The sequence below is a fragment of the Lineus longissimus genome, chromosome 5 (assembly GCF_910592395.1).
Source record: "Lineus longissimus chromosome 5, tnLinLong1.2, whole genome shotgun sequence".
Lineage (NCBI taxonomy): Eukaryota > Metazoa > Nemertea > Pilidiophora > Heteronemertea > Lineidae > Lineus > Lineus longissimus.
The window spans coordinates 5,018,982-5,038,586 of record NC_088312.1 but is presented as its reverse complement, the minus strand read 5'-3'; the positions used below and the strand labels follow the sequence as shown (position 1 = coordinate 5,038,586).

Genomic DNA, 19,605 nt, shown 5'->3' with positions numbered 1-19,605 from the left:
AGCTATAGACAACTATGCCCTCTAAAAACGGCATAATCTATCAGAATGCAATTGGACCGGACTTTTTTCCCTGGTGACATTTCTACCTCTACACCGGCTCACCTTTCACAGTTTCCCGCCAAAGCACGAACGCCGTTTCTTGGCAACTGTGGGAATTCCCGAATGACGAGTAATTTCCGGGTTTCCCCATTCCGTACATGTGCGCCACCTTGTAAATACTATGCGGATAACTTGGCGCTGAATCCAAAGAAAACAAATGCTAAAACACACAATTTCCCTAGATTTTTATTGAAATAATTACATTTGCAGGTAAAGGATGTATATGAGGTTTGCACCATGTAGTTGTCCTCTGTCTTGTTGCTTGTACTTCGCTGTAAAACTGGTTTTAAGATGCCGCTTGACTTAATGCTATGCTTCCTCCTGTACAAATGTACAGTGAGTACAGGCGAAGGAGTTTGTCGTTAGTTGATACTTTGTTTGTAGACTAGACCTTTTCTCGTTTGCATAGAATTCTTGTCGTGATCTGCACAGTGCATGCTATATATGATATATCTACAGGCCCTATACTTATTTTTGCATGTAGTCCACCACAGATTTGTACGGACGATGGTATGTCATTCCATTGCCGTCACGGTTGATAGTAAAAATACAGGACATCAGCATTCATCAAATAATCCGAACTTGCAAGTCAAACGCCGATGTCAAAATTAAAACTTCGAAAAGCTCTTGACAATCGCTAGATTTGTGTATGCAAGTTTGTTGATGATGGGGACATATGCATAATCGGCATTAATAAAGTATCATCATGGTCACTTGAAAATGATGTTCCAAATTGTTCCAAGTGAAGTGTATTGATCTACATGTATAGTACCTCGGTAGAATTGATGCAAAATTAACCTAGCCTATAGATCTGTATCACACTTGATTGGGAACATCGTTTTGAGAAGTGACCATGCTACGTTCGAGGCCACTTTCTTGTGAAATGACGAGAGTGGCCCATCCCCTGCAACTGGTCTGTTTTTGTGGAAAATTCTAAAGGGTTAACTTTCATTGTTGCCAATTGAATATAATGTATCCAGAGGATCTCTATAACAGTCTGATCCTTTTGATGAAAACGTCCTTTATTATTTAGACCACATGTCGATGTGCCTGCTGGTCTTAGTTAAAGGCCTACTATTAGTGTAAAATTATAGTACACGTATGCGCATGTCACACATTTTGTGTAGGGATGGATGAAACTGGTCAAATTCCCTTCCAGGCCAACATTAGGAGACAACACAAAACAATAATGGGCGATCATCATTTATTACTGAAAATATCGGCTCGTGCCACATCCTCAATTGGCATGATTGGCGATTAACCTGAAATCAAAATGATAGTTATATTTCAGCGCAATTTGGCGATGAGCCAGGCCTAGACAACAAAACATGGCCGGTTCAATCGAGGATGTCAATGAAACATTATCCACGGTGCAATTTGAGTCTGAGCTGGACCCTTCGGATTATCCTGATCGGGAGGTGAAAGAATACGACGATGACCAGATATTTACGACCGTAGAAAGTGGTAAGCTCTCAACTTTAAAGCTTCTTTTGCATGAGAAGTACTCAAATTTTTTTCAATCACTACATGTAGTACATAATTAGGGATAAACCCAACCATATGCTTGGCAATTTGAATTGGGGACCAGTCCATTTCAAAACCATGCTATGTGCATAATACCAATCAAATGAATTTGCTTTAAACTTGCTTGAGATATTCTGTAGGTTTAGTTGCTCTCCTTTGCTGGAGTGGAGCCTAACAGATTCGAACAGCTTTTACGAGGAGGCTATTCTGTAATTGTAAGCAGATGAGCACACTATCACCACCTGAATCCTCCTACTTTCCAACAACCCTGATTTGCTATTTAAAAAGTCAAAGAGACAGTATTGTGATAACTTGAATCATCTTTTCAATTCTAACAAATACATGAGACAGCTGTGGGTGACATCTGTATGTCTCGCTATCTTGTCTCCAATACATCCATCAGTATTTTGTCAATAACTTATCACACTCGGGCAATAATTTGCTGAGGTAATGACTAATGTATCATCGAGAACATAGAAGAGATGAGATTTGGATGTATTCCGTACATGTGATGGAGATTGCTTATTTTTGTTGGCCTAGCGATTCAGACATGCAAGACGTAGATGAAAACCGAAGGATCTACTGTAAGTTTTGGTGACTTGCTCCTTATTTGGTTGGGGAATGCACTGTCATGACTGTCAATCATAAATGTCATGGATTCTAAATTGTTGCTCAGACAGTGTATAAAAGAGTGCACAAGCCTTTCTTTGCCTGTTTTACGGATTGATTCCACTGGCACTGTAGCAGGCAACCACAGCTCTTCTTGGAATATCTTATCTTCAAGTTAAACTAGGGATGTAGTTCAGGGATTCAAGGCTTTTACTGAAGTTTGCAGGAACCTGAGGAGCATCGCCAAGGCAATGCCAAACCGAACATATGCTCCGAGATTATTTTATCTTCTCCTTCAGGGTGCACCAGTTAAATCTTATCTGATGCTCAACATTTGTAATCTACCCTTAGTTCCTGATGATTTTTTAAGACTCTCAGCTTTACACGAGAAGATAAGCGTAGGTTGGTGTACTGAAAGTCATGTGATATCCTCAGTCTTCTCATATAAACAGAAAGCGATATTGCCAGCAAGGCGGTATTTTTGTATCGTGTATCGGCTTTATTTCATCATGCACTTGAGTGCATTCATAGTTTGTGTTAAACATGTTAAAGGAAGTGGCATATTAGGTGCATTCTGTCGCATTTCTGACAGACTCATGTTCGAGGAAAAACATCAAAAATAGATTTTGCATTCGGAAGGATAGAAAATATTCCATTTCCTACTTCCTTAATGATTATGACAATTGAGATGACTTCCTGGCTTTGATAGTTACAATACAATTATCACAATATTCATTGACATTGAGTCATCTTGAAACTTTTAGTTTCCAACTCATTACAATTGTATTTCCTGTAGTTAAACTGTTCATCGTTTGCTGCCTAAGGTGGAGTATCAGAAGGCAGGAGCCAGGTTGGCCTGATAAAGTAATACAAAGTCGTCGAGAGATGTCCTTACTATTTCCCAGTGTATTGTTTAAAATATTCATGCTAAAAAAGTAAAGTCAAACAGTTCAACTCCAGACGGTGCATGTTAGTGTCACCCGGAGAGACAACCAATACAACCTCCTCTAGCTCCTGCCCCATAGCCCCCTTTATACATTTTTTAAAATTATGGGGTTGCTAGATCAGGATTGTCATCATGCTCATGTGTATATAGTATCAAAACCCATTCAATTCATTCAGTATTTCAAACCTACACTTTACTAATTTTGCTGCTTTTTTGCGGTTAGATTCCTTTAGTATAATCACATAGTATTTGACAGTGCTTTTTTAATTCCTTATTGACTGCCATCTTAACATATTTTTCATCAGCCAACCGTCCATTGCTTACGCCAGACTCAGATGATGAGTTCTTCAACAAGACGAGCTTCACGAGATTCTGTATGTGTAATATCATCATCATCACCATCATCAACTCATAACACAATCACCCCCCTTGTTGGTTCTTCTGTATTCCTCTGTCTCTGAACATGATTCCTGTGCTCATGAGCCAAGAATGGAGATCACCTCACCGTTTTCTTTTAGCAGTTTTACACTTGCATACATTATGTAGATTTTATAACAATTTCTTTTACTTCTCACATCTCAAGCATTGATCTATGTTAGTTTGTTATGCTTTCACAAATAATTTCTTGATCGAAACCATTATAGTCTTACAATACTTTCTCACTCTGTCTTGTTTGTCGTTATCATCTCTAGCTAATCTCACTGCCTCAAAGCACCCTGCAAACAAGAACTTGTTATCGCTTAGACATGTGACAATAATTGCAGCAATGAGTAAAAAAAGATCGCTCTGTCTTCAGGTAAAACTGTCTTGTGTGATAATTATTGCATCTCTCTGCGACAGAATTGAATAGATCTCTATAACACATGCTTCAGTTTCGCCAGTGAACAAGGGATTTGAATTTTGGTATGTTACGGTACTCTAACACATGAATGAAGGGTGAATGTTTGGTTCGACTTTTGCAGGTTGAGATACATAACAGCTGCTTGTTGATTATAGTACTTCATATTCCTTGCCTCTTAAATGCCTTCTGTTTTCGTAAGTTCTGTGTATGCTTTACTCGTAGTGACCCACATGTGTAGAAATTCACATGTCCGTTGTGCATTGCAGAGCATATTAGTGGCACTAAATTTTATCTGGCCATAATCCCTAATGTAGTCATCAGGCTGTAATTGTCATTTCATTCATTTACTCAGTCCTAGAGATGTTGTTGGCTCATTTCATTCTGAGCCCAAGCAATCTGAGTCTTTGTCATCTGATTTCACTGACAGAATATTGTTGATCTAGGCTACATCAGTACTTCTGCCCACTTACAATTACATCTCAAATATATGTATTCCTGATAAATTTGTCCCATTGGTGTCAGTGATGGGTAATTATGATATACTTTTAATTATCAATCACCAGAATTGATCTAATTATCATCTTAACGATGAACTAATTAGTCCTTGTCATAATTGCCTTGGGGTCAAAGTCACTGTAGTTTTTACTGAGTGATAAACATATTGTTTTTTCCTTGCTTATCATATAGATATTTGGCGAAAACAGACTGATTGCACCAGGGAGCTCCAGAAAACTACCATTACGCTGCAAAGATTTTGCCGAGGTTGTGTTAGCTTTCATTCAACATTGATCAGTCTTTGAGCAAAAATCTATGTTCACTATTTCAAACATCTTCTCAGATTTTTTGATTTTCTACAGTTAGCATTCTGTTGAAATCCACTTTCAACCTGAGAAGCACAATATGCCGTTTGGGAAACATCACCAAAAGATTTATCAAATCTAACACCAGCAGTTTCAAGGATGAAATGGTTAAGTAGTACCATAGCAACGTTTGGTGATTCTAATATGCATGCCCATGCACGCATGGAAATGAATTGATCTTCTGAGGCAGATTAATAAAATCTTTTCAAATGCCACAACATCCATTATACGCTATCTTGTGGCTTTGGATGAATATCTTTTTTTCTCCCAGTCTTAATTATAGAAGAAGCACTCCCTATAAGAAGGTACATGTACTAAAGAACCACAGAATAATAACACATTGCTCTATTCATTGACCAAGGCCTCGAAAAAAGGAAAGCTGCTTCTCTACCCATGATGTGAAATACTTATCACTTTAAATACAAGCTTTATGAATATTCCGATTACAAGCATAGAAACCAGAGAAATTGGCAAGCTGTTATTAGAGATGAAGCTTATCAAAATGATCATCGCATACAAGATCAGCTCTAAGGCAACCGATATGTGTCTTGATTGTTACATCGCTTAGATCTTGCCTGATTGTAGATAAAAATGCATGTGCCGTTGCGTTGGAAGAAACATGATAAAAGCTATAAATGTAGTGTCTGGCTTTAGCACAAATTGATTCTGAGAAAATGATGCATTCTCTGTATTGTAACAGAGATGACTATAACAAAGCTCTTGCCGACATGACATTTTGTGTTGAGACCAAGCTGCGCCTCAGGCATGGATCAAAATGACCCATTCACCATTTCCTTTCTTGCTGATAGCGTTCTGGGTGGCTCTCATAAGGTAGGAGTCATCTTATTGGGAAATTGGGGTGTCATGTCAGAGTTGATGTAGTGTATAGAGGATTCAATTTACATCTGTCTTTCCTCTACTATGTGTTGGTCATCATTTGAGCATGGTGGCTAAATCATCACAGACCCCTGGTCAAAAGAGCTATCGTCAGTGTAACATTCCCAATATCAAATTCCTGAAAACTCCAAAATGGTTCTGTGCATTGCCTTTATGAATAGCAGGTAGCTACATGTAAATATCTGAGAGGCTGCCCTGGATCATGGTCTAGGTCAAAAGCAGATAATGACTTAGTCCTGTTTAATGTTCTTTGCGTCAGCTTTAGTATTGGTCATGGTGATGAATTTCTGACTCAATCTCTGTGTAATCCACCTCTATCATGCAAAGCTATATTGTTGTATAGCTTCTCTTCTTACACCACTCTCAATCACGCTCACTGACCAATCTTCACTTCATGCTTATTAGCTTGATTCATGTGCAATTGCAATAATGTTCCGTTTATCCATCATAATAAGAGGCTAAAATATGATTTATTGATCCGGTGTGGTGAGTTGCTGCAAACATTGACTTGTTGTCTTAACCCTTGGTGAACTTCTCACCTGCTCTCATTGACCATCCCTTGCAAAAATAATAAGATATCTGTACGATAATTGAGTGGAACCTCTCTATATAGGAGATTCTCTCTTAACTGGTTTTGGTCTTAGACCGGTCATTTCCATTCAAATTGATCTCCTCTTTATTAAGGACAGCATTGGTCAGTTCTAAAGCTTAATACATTACCAGCTATTGCGGGCCTAGCCAATTAAGCCAATTAGTGCACCTGCTTAATTGGTCCTGGCAAGCCTAATGGAAAATGCATAGGAAATATCAATAAAGTTGGCTTTTTGGGCGGGGTGTTAAAATAATCCCAACTCCCGACTTCTGACACAATTCTATATATGTCTAGGTATTTACTGGCAAAATTTGGAGTGATTTGGATGGAAATTCGATGTGTCCATCTATAGGTTGAAAACTTTGGTAAATCTGTAATGCTTCACTCGTAGCCCGTAGTGTAAATTCATGAGAAAGTGGGTTTTGGGGGCTTTTCTAGCTGCGCTAGCTCCGAAACTATACATTTGATACAAACTCCCGACTTCAGACGTGGTTGATATAACTCTTAGGATTATATTCCCAAGATTTCAGCTTTATTGGAGAAAAATTCATAGTGTCCATAGGGGGGTTGAAAATTGGAGGATTTTCAATTTTTTTCCCAACAAATATGCGAAAAATATTACTTTCCACCTAGAATTAATCAAAATTTCGCAAACTATCATAAAGTACTTCCTTGCAACAATCATTTGTGAAGCTTTCAAAACTTTTGGCTGATTTATTTGACCCTAAATCAGCAAAAACCAAACATTTTAGTGTTTGTATGCACCAATGCACAGGAGGCTAATTGCCAGATTAATTCACACCTTTCCAATCTCAAACAATAGGAATGATGGAGCCTCCCTCTATTCAAAACAGAGTGTGCTAGGCCCGCAATAGCTGGTAATGAGAGAGGTTCTAATGAACATCAGCGCATAAATTGCGGATGTAATGAGCTATGTAAACAGGACACTTCTCCATTAAGGACCGCATTGATCAGTTCTTAAGCTGTCTTTGATAAAGAGGCTCTACTATACAACAATACCTCAATTGCAGATGTTGTGAACTACGAAGTTGTCAACATCGCCTTGTTTGGCATGGTTCATGTGTGTCGACTGGCAATGCCTGATTCTCTGCAAGCTGGATAATTGATTCCCTAGATTGCGTCCTGCCCCTCTTGGTAAAGAAAATTAGAAGAACAAATGTGTTACTTATGTCAACCTAAAATATCATCTCTCTTGTCTAGGTGTTGACCAGCCTGTCATCCCCTATCTTGACATCTACAAGCCACCACAGGGATTCAAGTCTCATAAACGTCGCTGTATTCTTCCCAATGTGCCAATCAGAGTGAAGATCTTTGAATATGTGCGTGATACTTCGAGGAATCACCTTCTCAACCCAAATCTGTGAGTTGAAAAGCAGAGACAATCAAGTTTAACCCTCATAGTGTTTGGTGATACAGCCATTACGTCCAGTTTGTTATCAATTACTTAAACAATTTTGAAAAGATTGAAATTTGTGGAGGATAAGTGTAAGTCATGCTGCGAAATGCTACTGATTATTGTACCAAGGATTTTTCTACTATAATAGTTTTCATTGTATCCTTCAGCTACACGATACGCGTCACTCATGGTGATCAGACGTGGAAGATTCATCGGCGCTACAAGCATTTCCTGCATCTTCAGGAGCATCTGCTCATCTTCCAGACTGCGATACGTGTCCCCATACCATCCAGGGAGCACAAGCTGCGACGGCGGAGCATGCACCAACACAAGGATTACCTACCATGGTTCCCTAAGAAACCGGATGCGGTAGTTCGGCCTGAAGATATGGATAACCGGATGGTAATTATCTCTTAGGGCTTATAGTTACATTCTGTTGGCAATTTCGGGGCAAAATTTAAATATAATGAGAATTGTCAAACCTTTTGACAGTATCCTTGGAAAACTCTCGAAGAGTACTTTTTAGAGGGGTACTGAGAAATAAAGTTGGATTAATTCTTTTATAGAGAAGATATTAAGAACTTTCCTCATACACAAATTTCTCTTCTCTAATAAATATTTCATCTGTTTTTCAGCGTAACCTGGAAACGTACCTGGACAAGACACTCAGGAGTGCACTATACAGGAGTCACCCAGATATGGTAGGATAAATATTGTGTTGATCTTCTTTTATTCTCACTGGGTACCTCAAGGGTTTCATCAAAACTTTTGATTTGGTCCCTCAGATTTCTTTATCCTACTTTTGTTGCATTAAAGATCCAGTTAAGATGTGTGTTAAAATTGTGATTCCTACTCCGATTTCAGCTGCGTTTTCTTGAGATCAGTCCTTATTCCTTTGTCCATGAGCTGGGCGACAAAGGAAAAGAAGGGGTAGTCAAGAAGCGATCAGGAGGCCGACGGATCAGTCTGAGGGGTTGCTGTGGATGTTTCGGAAAGATTACTACTGCTGGAAAATGGGACAAAAGGTGAGGTGTCGGGGGGGGGGGGAGGTCAATCCCAAGGATGGGATATGAACACTATGCCAGAAGGCCTACAATCAGGGTATTTGATTACCGACCCATTTACAGGAATGCTATGGTATTGGATTAACACATATCCGGTACAAGAATTGCATTGTATTGTCAGTGCAGTAATCAATTCTGAAGACCTTGTTATCAAGAGCTAACCATTCTCTCACCTTTGAAGAATGCAAGTCTTTGAGGTATTTCTCTCTCATGGCAGCTGAAAGCTCTCTGTGATCTTTTATTATGAATTGATTAACGTCTATTCCTCTCCAGGTGGTTAGTTGTCAAGGATACCTGTGTGTTCTATCTGCGCATGAATGATGGTAGGATAGGGGATGTGATGTTGATGGACCGTGACTTCAATGTCATGTGTGGTGACAAAGAGACAGGTGAAAAGAATGGACTGCTGATAACAAATCTAAGCAGGTATGATGACTGATTGTGAAAGATTAAAGAGCAGAGACCTCTGTAATGATAGGGCATACTTTCCGAGAAATCAAAAACTTCAATGCAGAGTTTACTGGGGTGTTTCCACAAATGGCAGAACTCTACCAAGAATAGGCAAAAGATGCGGTCAAATAAAAAAATCGCAAAAAAATACTTTTTTTTAGGAAAAAAACAAAAGGAGTTTGCACTCAGTATATTTTTGATGGCTTAGATTGTTATGGCTTAGATTGTTCACACTTTTGTTGCTTAGATTGTCTGTTTATTGTTTTACTCAAATTATTTTCAGGCATCTGCTTGTCAAGTGTTGGACCAAGAGGAAGGCGCGGGAATGGGCAGAGCATATAACAGAAAAGATGCTGTCCACTGGGCGCGACTTCACCTTAACAAATCGTTTCAATTCCTATGCACCGCGCAGACCGGACACACATGCACAATGGTGAGATATATTGAAAATGGAGTGACTTTATAATAGATTCTTAGATTATCATTATGTTGTAACCATCTGGTTGTACACTTGGTCTTAAGTTTCTCACTTTATCAATCTGTCCTACCAGGTTTATAGATGGTGCTTCGTACTTCAATGCTGTCTCCTCAGCCTTGGAACATGCCAAGGAGGAGATTTTCATCACTGACTGGTGGCTGAGTCCTGAGATCTACATGAAAAGACCAGTCACAGAAGGCGATAATTGGAGGCTCGATTGCATCCTCAAGAGAAAAGCGGTGAGTTACGACGTAGTGGTAACACATGATATCATTGGGAACATTGGCATGTAATATCTTACTTTTTCTGCCCTTTACTTTGAAAATGACTTTGAGAGGGGATTAGAACTCCTGCTGACTGAAGTAGTATGCAGATGTACAATTGAATGTTTGATTGAATGGAAGTCGTATATCTGTACTGTACTGGTCTATGTATCTTCACTTTCAGGAACAAGGTGTTAGGATTTTCGTACTGCTGTGGAAGGAACTTGAGATTGCCGTTGGAATCAACAGCTTCTACAGCAAGCAAGCACTTATTCACAAACATAAAAATATAAAGGCAAGAATTTCTCTTGATTATGAAAGTTGGAATTTAATCGTTGCCTTTGTTGTTTTTACTGTTCTGATACCATTAATCACCTTCATCCTCGTACAATTTGTTGGTCCTCTGTATAAGTGTTTGAGATTTTTTTCCCTGGTTTAGCTTTCTGCTAAGTTATGGTAGGGCCATTGAAGAGAAGGAAACTTTTCACATGGTGTAAACAACAAGGTGTAAAATGTTTTTATTACTATTCATCATCAACAACATGTAAAAATTCTCGGCATCAGTATTTGTTGGTTGAGCTAGAATCTGCAGCCTCAGCCTGTGCACTTTACCCTCAAGGGGAGAGGAACATCCATCAGTGATTGAAAGACACAACACAAAAAAATGCAAAAAAACAAAGATGCTGCTGTCAACAAAGAGTCAAGTTATCTTACAAATTTCAGGTGTTACGCCATCCAGACCACGTGAGCCTCTGGGCCCACCATGAGAAAATGGTTGTCATTGATCAGAAAGTGGCGTTCGTTGGAGGCCTTGATCTTTGCTTTGGCCGCTGGGATGATTCTGGACACAGGTGAGCATTTGTAACTATCTGCTTAGAATCTGGCATGAAATTTGACCAGTTGAGCAGGTTTGCTAGGGTAATAGCCTAGCAGGTCCTCATTATTATTTCGGGAGAAATTTCAGCAAGATACTTTGGAAATTTCTCAGCTGGTAATGAGTCTGGTATGTTAAAAGTATAGAATGTGTATCAAATTTTTAGTTTCAGATATATCTGAAACTAAAGCAACACAGTTTGAAATATATACCGGTTGTGTGTCTATAAACTCATCTAGATCCTTCTGTTGAAATGTTGATATGTGTGTGTGTAATCTCCCAGATCAGGGACACCCCTCTCCACCCCCTGATCATACAACTCATAGAAACGGCTCCCGTTCTCAGCTTGCCGTTCAGTGGCATCTCCCCTTGGACTTGAATCAACTTTCACTGGTATTGTATTCTGTTTCAGTATGGATGGGTGTCGCTCAGGTTGATGTATATTTTTCAACACCTTGTTTGTTTCAACATTGCTCGGTATTCTATGACCTGGCATCCTTTTTGAATCATAAGGCTTAAATTCTGTCTGTTTTCCATCACTTTTCCCAAAAGTCTTCAAGCACTTTTTCTCTTTGACATACTTCCCTGAATGTCCTTTAGTGTCACTATTCAAATTATATACATCTTTTTGTACGTCAGGAGTGGTGATTTTAAGAGTCTGATAATTTGTCACAGACAAATTTCTCGGGTCAAGAGGTTCATATTGGTTTCGTGTTATTTGGACACTCCCTTTTGAATCTTTGTGCTGTAGTTCAGGCCGCTCGTTGTTGAGAACTTGTACAGAGCCATGGGGACCTTTACCAAACTTGCTGTGGGCATCTCTTCCTCCAGCTACCTGATTTGTGCCACCATCCCGATGGAGATCTACCCCATTCTCAACACCTTGCCTCAAACAGTTCCCATTGGTATAGGAATACTGGGCATCAACCTTTACTCCTTCAGCTGGAAGTGTCAAATAATCGGGCTTATCCTGATATCCTTTATCTACCTGATCTTTACCCTCTTCGTTTGTCCTCCCGCCCTTTGCATGAATCTCCCCGTTTTCCTCATCCACTGACCCATTCTCGCCAACATTACTCAAAGCAGTCTTCCGAATACGTTTCTTGGATCCTTTGCGTTTCGTGTGCGTCTTCCTTGTCTTTGGCTCAATATAATAAATCCCCATCCTGTCATTTTTAGCGCTCCCACTTTTCATGCTCTCAACGTCCAAATAATCACTTCCGTTTTCATTAAACTCCACTTCCTCATATATAAAGTGAATCGGCCTATTCACATTTTCTGATAGATATTTCTTCTTCATTTGGCCACATTTTGTGCACTTTTTATGGAGTGGTGGTAAGGCGTCAAGTTCAAAATAGATATCAGGATCATCAAAAGGTAGATGCATACATGTGCTTTCCGTGTGTTGTGAGGAACTTGAACTTGAGCTCTCCAGGCTTCGATGGGTCAGTGGCGGTGTTCCTGATTCGCCCGTGCCCTCCATCGATGGATTGTAGTACGCACCACTGCGACCAGGAAGGAAGGATAAAGGTCTAGCGTATTCATACACGCTCCCGTGAGCAGACTCACTGAAATGTTCGCAGTCAGAATCTCGATAAGGCTCATCGCTACGTATAATGTCATATTCGTTTCCTGGGAGCCAGCTTTCCCTTGCATAGATACCTGGATCTAAGCCCCGCTCCTCACTTAGGTCGCTTGTTTGAGTGCCGAGTGGCACCCTCGACAATTTTCTGGTTTTGTCCCTTCGTTCTTTTTTTCGTCTTAAAAGAAGAAAGAAAAAAGAAATTGTAGGGAGTAAAAGCTGAGTTCAGTAAGATCTAGTGTTGCTCGCTTTGCAAGTTTCCTTCTACTAGTAGTGAAAGAAATTTAGATTCTGTGAGTAAGAATTTGTACCAGAAAATCCTCAGAAACAGCTTTATTTCAGTGAAGTTTTGTGAGTTCAAGCAATATGTTTAGGATGAATGATTTGACATTTACATGTACCTGTTCAGTAGGCACCATGTCATAATTGCTGCTCCGATGAAGATAATGGGGAGAACCACTCCAAGCACTGTCACCAAAACGAGATCTGTAATACAAAGAAAAGCATGTAGTTCTTACGTACATGTATGTACATTGAGAATTGAATGAGGTCAATATTTGAGGCATGTAAAGAGACACTTAGTATACCTCATATTGTATTGGTGTTGAGTGATACTTCTGTGGGCTGAATTGGCCTTCGAATATGTCTGTTGTTGGTGCTGTCCAAAAAACCTTTAGAAATAACACCGCCACACATGAAATTCTATGTACACTGTGAAGCTGAGTTCACACAGAAAATCACTCTACCTATCATAAGACCAATGACCAAGCAAAACATGCATGATGACAAGTGTAAAGATATTTTGTATCTAAGCTTGGACTACAGACCCCTCCAGCTGCCCATGGAGGGAGACTTAGCACTAAGTACTTGCCATTTCCTGCAGTAGCTGCTGGCACAAATGTGCTGGTTGACTCTGTCTGTTGAGTTAGTTTCGTGTCCCTCGGCTTGGAGGGTTGAATTTCCCATCCAGTCTTTGACTCTGTTGTTTCGTCATAGTGACTTGCGTTTTCTGGAGGTGATGTTGAGGATGCCATCTTATTCTGTATTACTGGGACTAGGGACACTTGTATTGTTGTTGCCTTGGGTTTTGGTGTTGTTGTTGTGATGGTTGTAGATGTTGTGGATGTTGTTGTGGTCCTTTTTGTGGTGGTAGGTTTTTTCGTTGTGGTGGTTAGTCTTGTAGTTGCGACACTAGTAGTAGTGGTAGTGGTGGTTGTCGTCGTTGGTATCTTTACTCTTTCGCAGGTAACGTTCAGAGATGCTCCTGATTTTCCTAAAATTGACAATTGATACTTGTACCTTTGGAATTCGTAAGAGGACAGATGTTCGTCAAGAAAGGCGAACGCCACACCAAATTTGGATGTGTTATCACCCATTTGATCCAACTCTCTTGCTTAATATTGAGTCACAAGCATACCCATCTGTCATCATTATTGAGAGAATTTGCCACACTGTGCATTGCTCTTGTTCACACTGAATTGTCCCTACCTGAAAATTCTTTCCAAGTCTTCCCCTTCCCATCGGCCTGCTTCAGCAGCATGACTACCTCAACGTGTAGCGCCCCCCACACATCATCAATGGCACTATCACACATCATTGTAGTCGTGCTATTTGTATCTGTCTTGGTCTTGTATTTATTACAAAGGAAGTTTTCTCCTGGGAGGCTCCCTTCAAGTTGTTTGATACTGATATCCTTGTTTGAGGCGAGCTTGCAGCGACATTCCAGGAGCTCAGTGTTGCCATGGACAACACTCGGGTAACCAGGGGTGATGATGTAACCAGATGCTGCTGCTGGCTTCGTAATGTCAGTGCAGAGATCAAAAACAGGTAGTTCTGAAAAGCGAAGGAAATTGTTTTTAACTTCTTTTTTCAAATCTTTTGTCTGCAATGTTTGGTTGACAAACCAATATTCCCCCGCGCTCGACTGTTGAGGATGCCATGTGTTGTTGTGACTGCTTCATGATTGTTCAAGACAAGACTGGTGCACTCTAGTGAGTCATCTTGGGAACCAATCTACGCATAACCCATCTCAACCAGTCTACGAGTAATACTTATTTTAACCAGTCTACCTATTCTACTTTATCCGAAGAGGAAACTCCACATCACACTTCTTATAGAACAATCATTGTTACTAATAATTTTGCACATCTCAAACTAACTTACTTGGTATACACTCGTACTCAATCTCCATGTAGTTCTGTCCCTGCCACACTCCAACCAGCCACATTGGCACCAAAATCGCACAGCTGGGCTTGCTGTTGCATTGTGGGACAGCGTCATCTAGCGCTGTTAACGCAGCGTAGTAGGCTGACTGACGACATTTCCAACTTGGTTTGGCCTTCTTCTGGTAATAGTTGGCAGTAATTATCCGAACAATTTGGTCATTGTTGCAGCTTACAATAATGGTTTGCCCTGAACAACCTACATCCCTGAGTATCTCAGCTCCTGAAATTCAAAAAGCACTTTTATTTTTGTCAAAACACCACATTTTTCCTTAGTCAGGCACAAACTGTTCTAAAATGCATTAGATTGATTTGTATTAGCAAGAATTAATGACTACCTACATGTAAGTAAACAACACTTCAGTCTTGCAACTAAAAAAAAGGCCAAGCACTCCAGGTAAATTCAACAGAACAAGAATGATAGATATATGTTTGATAGTAAATGAGATATTGATAAAGATTCCTACCTGTTAAGTCCAGAAAAAGGAGTATAGTCAAGAAGAGTAGTTCCATATTTCCTGACTCAAGTAATAAGGTATCCACATCCCAAATCGGGTGCTTGTTGCCGTTATTGTATCGATGTAGTTCACGCCACTTATTTTCACCACAGGGTATGATCCATTATAACGCATTGATTGATTCAGATATAATAGGCTAGGCTGCAGTGTGTGATAAACTTATATTTCTGACACAAATCAGTGACAATTTAAAGACCAGTTCAATAAAAGTTCTGAACAGAAATAATCCTGGAGAAAAAACTGCCCAAAGTTGGTTTTCCAAAGTTTTCAACTCTCGCACTTGCAAGTATCCTCTTATTTCGACATTACGATCGTTGATCTCTCTGAAGAATTTGACTCAATACACATCCATAATATTATGTTTTGATAATATACACCAAGTAATTGATCTGTCAGTGTTCCATCTGTAAAGCTGTGGTGAAGTAAGCCCTATTCCTCAAGAGCACTAGTTCAAAATACTAAGAAATTCAACGTTAACTGAAACTGAAAATACCGATCAGCTCCTGTGGAGCTTTTGCAGCCATAATGTACTACCCACTAATTTGCCCCGTGTTGAGTTGCAAAAAGAATGTGATTTCAAGTACCGTATTGACCAAAATATATGAGTTATATGTGAATTGTTCAGCTGTGATACATAGACTTGAGTAGGTGTCCCCTGTGAATATTTGAAGTGGCCAGCATACTTTGACCTAAAATTGAAAGTTCAAGCATCATTTGGAACATGTTGAAACTCTTGAACACAATTTGGTACATCTTGGAACGACAACACAATATCTGATTACCCGGTACAAAATCTGCTGCATGAACTCAGAGCCTTCCCTATGCAGGTTTTGATCGTGAGTTTCAAGTGGAAGTTGAGAGCATTGAGAAAATGGCAACCTCCACTTGATTCCAGACATGTTCATTGTTGTCAGTGACGGTGATTCACTTCGATAGCTGGCTTCTCCAGGACAAAAACTATTTACAGAGTTACATAATAATCAAAAATATCCTAGCAATACTATCGAAAGCAGAAGCTGAATGTAAATGTACTATGTAAATACGATTGTTAGGACACAACTGATATCATGAGCATTGCCCAGCTCTAATAGCACCACCTGTCTTGCTGGTTCCAAATTGTTTTAATCATTAAGTGGGCTGTAGATGTTCTATTGAGGCTCTTTTTCAGGTGAGACATCAATTTTGTCCTTTGACTTGGGATCACTGTGCTCATTGCCATTCACATTTTCCACGAGATTCTCCTTTCCAGGATCATTTGCCAAAGAGTATAAAGTGTCATCTTCAGGTCCTTTATTTTCAGTCTCGGAATCCTGTCCATAAACGCTAATATCACTGGCACTTATGCCAGCATCCTTTCCCAGGTCCATGTGAATGGTTTTCTCACTACTGTCAGGGTGAAGGCTTTCGTAAGTCCCTTTATTTGTTTCACTGCTTAGCCTCACATTGTTCATTTCATCATCCTCATCTCCAGCAAAAGCAGGGTTAATATTCCTGTTCGTTTCGGAAGAGATGCCTTCTAAGCATGGTTGATTGTCCCCTGGTACAAAATATTCTTCATTTTCATGGGAATTTGCCACGTTATCTTCTGGAACATCAGCTTGGGTTATTGCAGTTCTTTCCTCTGGGAGACCAGAACTAATCATTTCAAGGTCACCAGGGCCAACATAGGCATAGTCCTCAATCTGAGTCGTCTTACCCATGGCCAGATTGTCATTCTTGGAACTACTTTTCAGATAAGTTCGATCAATACATGTGTCTTCTTCTTGCACTACCTGTTCGCTATTTGTGGAACGCCCTTGTGCTAGTGCCAGGTTTAGCATCGGATCTTGATACACACTAGCATCAACCTCACCAAACTCTACTGCTTCATTAGAGGCAGAATAGTATGCCTCAATGGTTTTCAGTTTCGGTTTCTCAACTTCTATTGTTTCAAGTGTTATGCTCTCTATTACTCGTGTATGCGGATGGGCGAATGCTGGCTGCCGATAGAGGGAGTGAAGGGAAGCGTTGTTTTCAACACCCTGCATAGCTCTCTTTAGATGCCTCTTAGTAGGCCGTCCATATCTGTAAGTGTAAGAGACACAAAGTGCTTTGATAAAAGACTGAGAGAACATCCTTAAGCAAAAGCCTGTGGCAAGTCAAACATTGTATCAACAGCAATGCTTAGTGAACAAAGAGGCTTGACCCCAAATATTGTTCAGTAAACAGATTCACCTCCCATTACCCCACTTCAGATTCCATCACAAAAAGATTCCGAGTCACTTTTGACTTCCAAGTCACTAAATTGTGGCTAATGGAATTCACAAGTCTTCTGATTTCACTTCATTTAATGCTTACCTTCTCACCAGTAGGACAATGGCTACAATAATGAGGGCAAGGAAGACCAAACCTCCAATAGTCGAACCAATGATGACACCTGAAAATAGGGGGAGTAATGTATGATTATACATGTAGTAACCATGTTATCTCAAAGTTCATAACATTGATGATATTCAGGAATTCTGTTCCATTATATTGCATTTGGTGGTGAATTGTTTGGCTTGCTGGAAGACACTGTGGTAACTTTGTAAGGCAGAGAAAACGATAACATTTAGGTTTTTTTTTCTTATCAGAGAAAACAAGACTGTCTCCGTACCTTTGTTGTCCGTCTCTCTGGCAGGCCCCTCTCTGGTGATATTACCTTCTGTACCGCCTGCAAATGTTCCCCCTGGTTCAGCCATTTGTAAAAATGAAAGTCAACTTCCTTAATCCACCACCATTTATCCAGTCAAGATGTTGTGGTTCAAAATATGAAGGTTTTTCCAGCAATGGTGGCATGTATTTGGTATACCTGACTAAAATCTCATGATTCAAAAGAGATATATCATGTATTACTGTGTACTTTTCTTTCTGCAGACCTTCATAATGGTTTGTATAGCATTCAAAATGCCTATCATTTGGCCTACCTTCTTATCAATTGATTGAACAGAGGTGAATTTTGTGACCGACTCAATAGTTTCTTCCTGCTTGCTTTAAGAAAACATTGATTACGGGTCACTGCCAATCTTCTATCAAAGATTTCCAGCTTAGTTTTGTCATACGATTTCTCATCGCATGTGGGCCAAGCTGTGAAAGAGAAGACATTCCATTAAGTTACGTTTTGGAGCATTTTCAAATTGCCAGGGCAAACATTGCTTCATCAAAAAGAGCTCTCCTTCTTACTGTTCAACAACAGGATGAGATGTTTGTTGTGTATGACTGTAGCTCTCAGGTCAGCATCTGTCCCTTACAGTTCGGTCTTGGAGTCATGATCCTCTTTCCAGGTCATTCTCAACTTAACTTTGAACAGAGCTCAGTCTTTGAGAATTTGGTCAGCAGTATTTTCTTCTTGTCCAAATTGGCAACATGGTCATGGTCATAAGGACTGCAGGCCTCGGAGTGAAACAACACATCTCTGCATCAACTCCGGTGGTTTATCTCCATATCCCAGGGTTGTTGGCACTGGGGCATGAAAGCTCTATAGTCTTAACCAATGGGGCTAACCGTCTAAAAAATCTCTTTGCCTCACGAGAATTTGGTTAGCAACAACATCAGCTGTAATGTGGCTAGATATTCAGCCACATTTTGCCACAGGTAGGCTCAATCAAAATGTACCAAGGTCTCAGGACTGATGGTTGTGACATGATTCATGTCATTACTGATCCTGGACTGAAGGAAGTGATTGGCTGATGGCTATGTATTACATGTATTACACGTACTTGACATGCATCAGTGACTATACAACTATTACTAAGAAGAGTGTGAGTATGTAATTTCTCCATCTTCTTGTTTCTCCGGCCTGGTAAGTTTCTTTGCATTTTCACACTAACATTGTTCACTAACTTGAAAATTTCTTTTCTGGTTTAGATTCTTGTTATATACAAATGGTTTTGTTCTGTTGTGTACAATACTTTTACTGCCCAGGTTGATAAACCTTTGATAGGTTGCTGTTCGCGCCACGGTTGTAAGTCTGTGTGTTCTAACAGTGGGTCCACAGTGAAAGGTACACCTTAACTCGTAACTCATAAGGACCGAAACTGACATTTTCTCCTCTTTACGTGTCAACTGCAAATCGAGTTGTCTGCTGATGGCTTGCTGCCACCTGACAAGTTAATACTAAATCAGTAATGAATTACACCAAAGAGTAAGGATAATGGTCGGAGTGGAAAAAATGTCAGTCCCTGGGTACAATGAAATAAAATACTGTTTTCAAATGCTTTTTGACAAGGTTATTTCCAAGCAAGCCAACCCATCATACCAAGAACATTTTGGTAATAAAGGCTTCTCCTCTTCATTGGCTCTGCCATCAGAGTGGAATTGCCTTCACATGCAGGTGAAACCAAGAATTCTG

General features: G+C 39.9%; 2 protein-coding genes across 2 annotated transcripts in view; one reads left to right on the top strand and one right to left on the bottom strand.

The window, feature by feature from the left end:
- Positions 1-208: 208 nt before the first annotated feature.
- The window catches only part of LOC135487483 (phospholipase D1-like), a 78,140-nt gene continuing 58,743 nt past the window's right edge, over positions 209-19,605 (top strand). Inside the window, exons 1-11 of the mRNA XM_064771180.1 lie at positions 209-309; positions 1,391-1,563; positions 7,590-7,749; positions 7,953-8,187; positions 8,421-8,486; positions 8,650-8,810; positions 9,123-9,275; positions 9,583-9,732; positions 9,851-10,016; positions 10,225-10,335; positions 10,764-10,891. Of these exons, the coding sequence (XP_064627250.1) occupies positions 1,428-1,563; positions 7,590-7,749; positions 7,953-8,187; positions 8,421-8,486; positions 8,650-8,810; positions 9,123-9,275; positions 9,583-9,732; positions 9,851-10,016; positions 10,225-10,335; positions 10,764-10,891 (1,466 nt within the window). The 5' untranslated portion in view covers positions 209-309; positions 1,391-1,427. The remainder of the gene's footprint in view (positions 310-1,390; positions 1,564-7,589; positions 7,750-7,952; positions 8,188-8,420; positions 8,487-8,649; positions 8,811-9,122; positions 9,276-9,582; positions 9,733-9,850; positions 10,017-10,224; positions 10,336-10,763; positions 10,892-19,605) is intronic.
- Positions 12,578-18,090, bottom strand: LOC135487486 (mucin-5AC-like). Its single transcript, XM_064771186.1, has 8 exons — positions 17,872-18,090; positions 17,574-17,652; positions 15,186-17,300; positions 14,660-14,941; positions 13,985-14,329; positions 13,364-13,769; positions 12,898-12,982; positions 12,578-12,674 (listed from the first exon to the last, which is right to left on the bottom strand). Exons 3-8 carry the CDS (start codon positions 15,229-15,231, stop codon positions 12,597-12,599), a joined length of 1,242 nt encoding a protein of 413 aa, XP_064627256.1. The 5' UTR covers positions 15,232-17,300; positions 17,574-17,652; positions 17,872-18,090; the 3' UTR covers positions 12,578-12,596.